We start from the raw sequence: 2724 nt of genomic DNA on the forward strand, positions 1-2724 counted from the left end.
CACACACACACACACAAACTCACACAGAGAAACAATCACGGACGGCAAAAAAAAAAAAAATTACCACTGGGCCGTCTCAGTGAACGTGAGCACGCAGGAACGCAAGTATTGCCTTCACAGAGCGCTGTCCCTTATACTCCTGCCCCTTCGCCTCGAAGGGCGGGACCAAGAAAAGGGACGGGTATCCTTTCACTTGAAAGTGCGGCGCCAGTTGTCGCACACGTCGGCTATCTATCTTAGCCAGCACCACCCTTTCGCGAAGCATGGCGTCTGCGCGCACTGCGGCTGCCAGTTCTGCGTACACCGGCGCGAATTCCTTGCAGTAGCCACACCAAGTCGCGTAAAACTCTACCAGGGCAAACTTAGACTTCCCAACGACACTGCGGTAGTTGCCGCTGGCAAGCTCCGTGACGTCCTCAATCATCGCACCCGGGCCATCGACTGGGACATCGATGTGCACATCATCATTGGGGGAAAGGTAACTGTAGAGCACGAACAGTAACAGTAAACCAACGGAGAGCACCAATCCAATGACGAGGCTTCGTCGGTCTCTCGATCGCACTCCCATTCACAATGGAGGGGAAGGACGCGGAGCTTATGTGCACTTCGTTTGTCTCTTCGCACCGTAGTGTGTTTGTGTTTGTGTGTGCACAGCAAGGAGAGGAAAGACAGAACAAAACACAAAAAAAAGAACACGAAAAAAAGAGAGAATCACATCCTCCTCACTGAACGAAGCAGATGCACGTACATTATACCCGTATATATTAATATATATAGACGCTTATATTACACCACATGTAATATAAGTATGCGTATGTGTGTGTGTGTGTGTGTGCGAGAGAGAGCGAGTGTAAATGCATGCGCAGCCCACTGCGGGCAGCAGTGTTCATTTACTTTAGCATTACGAATGTGACACCGGCGGGAGCCAAGGCAACGCAGGGGCATAATCACACACACACAGAGACACAAGGATACCTATACAGGGCAAATGTGCAGCAGCAGCAGCATGCGTTATCTCTTTCTCTCTCTTTTTTCTCATTCTCTCTCTCTCTCTCTCTCGCCACCTACTCCACCCACCCTCTCCCGCTCCGCAGCTTCGCCGCTCCCTCACTCTCTCCCTTCGCATTCTTCCCTTCATGTGTGTTTTTTGTTTTGGTCTGTTTTTTTTTTCTTTTTCATTTGTTTGTAGTGCTCGTTTTCTGCCGTGCTCCTTCACTTGGACTTCTTTTCCCTTCCTCCCGCTGTGACAGAGGGCGTGTTTGCGCCATCTGTGGGCTCGCCGGCGAACTGTTTGCGCAGCCGCTGCATCTCCCGCATCGAATCCTTGCGGTCCTCCTCCGGCATCAGCCGCATAATGCCCACCAGCCCCATCGACACGAGCATCATAATGATCATCGGGTTCTTGAAGAAGTCAAACACGCTGTAGTGCTCGCGCGGTGTGTAGTACTCGTGCACGCCGACAAACGGAATGATCGCTGGCGAGGACTCGTCGAGGCCGCTCCCCTGCACCGGCGTCATGCTGGCGTCATTCGCATACGTGCGGATGATTGGCGCGGCGATGCCGTGCGTTGTCTTCTGTGTCACATCCACACGCACGGTCGGGTACACAAAGTGGGCGTACTCCCCGTGGAGTTGGTACGTGCCGTATGGGACGTCGTACAGTACGAAGGAGCCGTCAGTGTGCGTGGGGGCGCGGAGTGTGTGATGCGCGTTGCTCAGCACAACCTCGCCGCCCTGCACGCGCCACAGTGGGCTCGTAGCGTCAGGGTGGTTGAAGTAATTCGGGTGCAGCCCAAGCCGGCCGTAATACGACACGGTGTTGAGCTGTTGCTGTGGCACCGCGGGCGCTTCAGAAGTGGCGGTAACAGTAGAGGCCAAGACGTAGGCGGCGATAATGATGAAGGCACCGCTGTATCTTGTCGCTATCGTCATCCCCTTCGTTGTACTCATTGTTCCGCTACCAACAAGAAAGAGGATAAGTTAACCTAAACACTGGCAGATACCACCGCTGCACAAAGGGCGAGACAAGATAAAGAAATATGAGAAAAAAAGAAAGGGGCAAAGAAACCACAACAGAGGGAAGGCGGAGGAGGAGGAGGAGCAGATCCATATTGACATGTGGTGGTGAGCAACTACAGCAAAACTTGAAGGGACATATGCTTTTCTTTTTGCTCTTCTGAAGGAATGTGTGGGTGGGGAGATGTGGGTGGTGCTTCTTTTCTCCGCTCCTTTCGTCTCTCTTTGTTGGCTTCCCCACTCCCCCTCCCACCCCAGCACAATCCGTAAGAAGAACAGCAGCACCAGTAGTAGTAGTAGTAAGAGTAGTAGTAGTAGCAGGCAGAATCCCTCTACTTCACCACAAACATGATGAGTAGCACTAGGATGATGACAAGCACAACGATGCACGCCATCTTCTTCCCGTCGCTTGCGGAGTCGAGCAGCACAGCCACCTTCTTCATTGCGCCCTCGAGGCGCAGCTGGGCCCGCGTCACGCCCTCGTCAATGTCGTCTAGCACGTGCTCCTGCGTGTTCAACTCGTCGTTGATGTTCACTGCCGTCTCCTTCACACGGCGCACGCCGCCGGCGAGGCGGTCGAGTGTCGCCTCGTCGGTCTGCATGTGGCGCTGCTGCGTCGCGTGCTCCTGCTGCAGGAAGTCGTTGTGCTCCCGTGCCGCCGCGTCACCGGCCGCCTCTGCTGACGCGTGGCCGCCGAACTGCGTGGCG

General features: G+C 54.4%; 3 protein-coding genes across 3 annotated transcripts; all 3 read right to left on the reverse strand.

The window, feature by feature from the left end:
- Positions 1-76: 76 nt before the first annotated feature.
- Positions 77-568, reverse strand: DQ04_06871020 (protein disulfide isomerase; the record flags this gene model as incomplete). The annotated part of the gene is made up of 1 exon (XM_009314913.1): positions 77-568. The coding sequence occupies one exon, from the start codon at positions 566-568 to the stop codon at positions 77-79; it is 492 nt and encodes a 163-aa protein (XP_009313188.1).
- A 644-nt stretch (positions 569-1212) lies between these two features.
- Positions 1213-1950, reverse strand: DQ04_06871030 (C15orf24 protein; the record flags this gene model as incomplete). Its single annotated transcript, XM_009314914.1, has 1 exon — positions 1213-1950. The coding sequence occupies one exon, from the start codon at positions 1948-1950 to the stop codon at positions 1213-1215; it is 738 nt and encodes a 245-aa protein (XP_009313189.1).
- A 398-nt stretch (positions 1951-2348) lies between these two features.
- DQ04_06871040 (syntaxin 6) lies at positions 2349-2618 on the reverse strand (the record flags this gene model as incomplete). Its single annotated transcript, XM_009314915.1, has 1 exon — positions 2349-2618. One exon carries the CDS (start codon positions 2616-2618, stop codon positions 2349-2351), a length of 270 nt encoding a protein of 89 aa, XP_009313190.1.
- Positions 2619-2724: the final 106 nt, after the last annotated feature.

Source organism: Trypanosoma grayi (genome assembly GCF_000691245.1).
Source record: "Trypanosoma grayi strain ANR4 Tgr_687_V1, whole genome shotgun sequence".
Taxonomy (NCBI): Eukaryota; Euglenozoa; class Kinetoplastea; order Trypanosomatida; family Trypanosomatidae; genus Trypanosoma; species Trypanosoma grayi.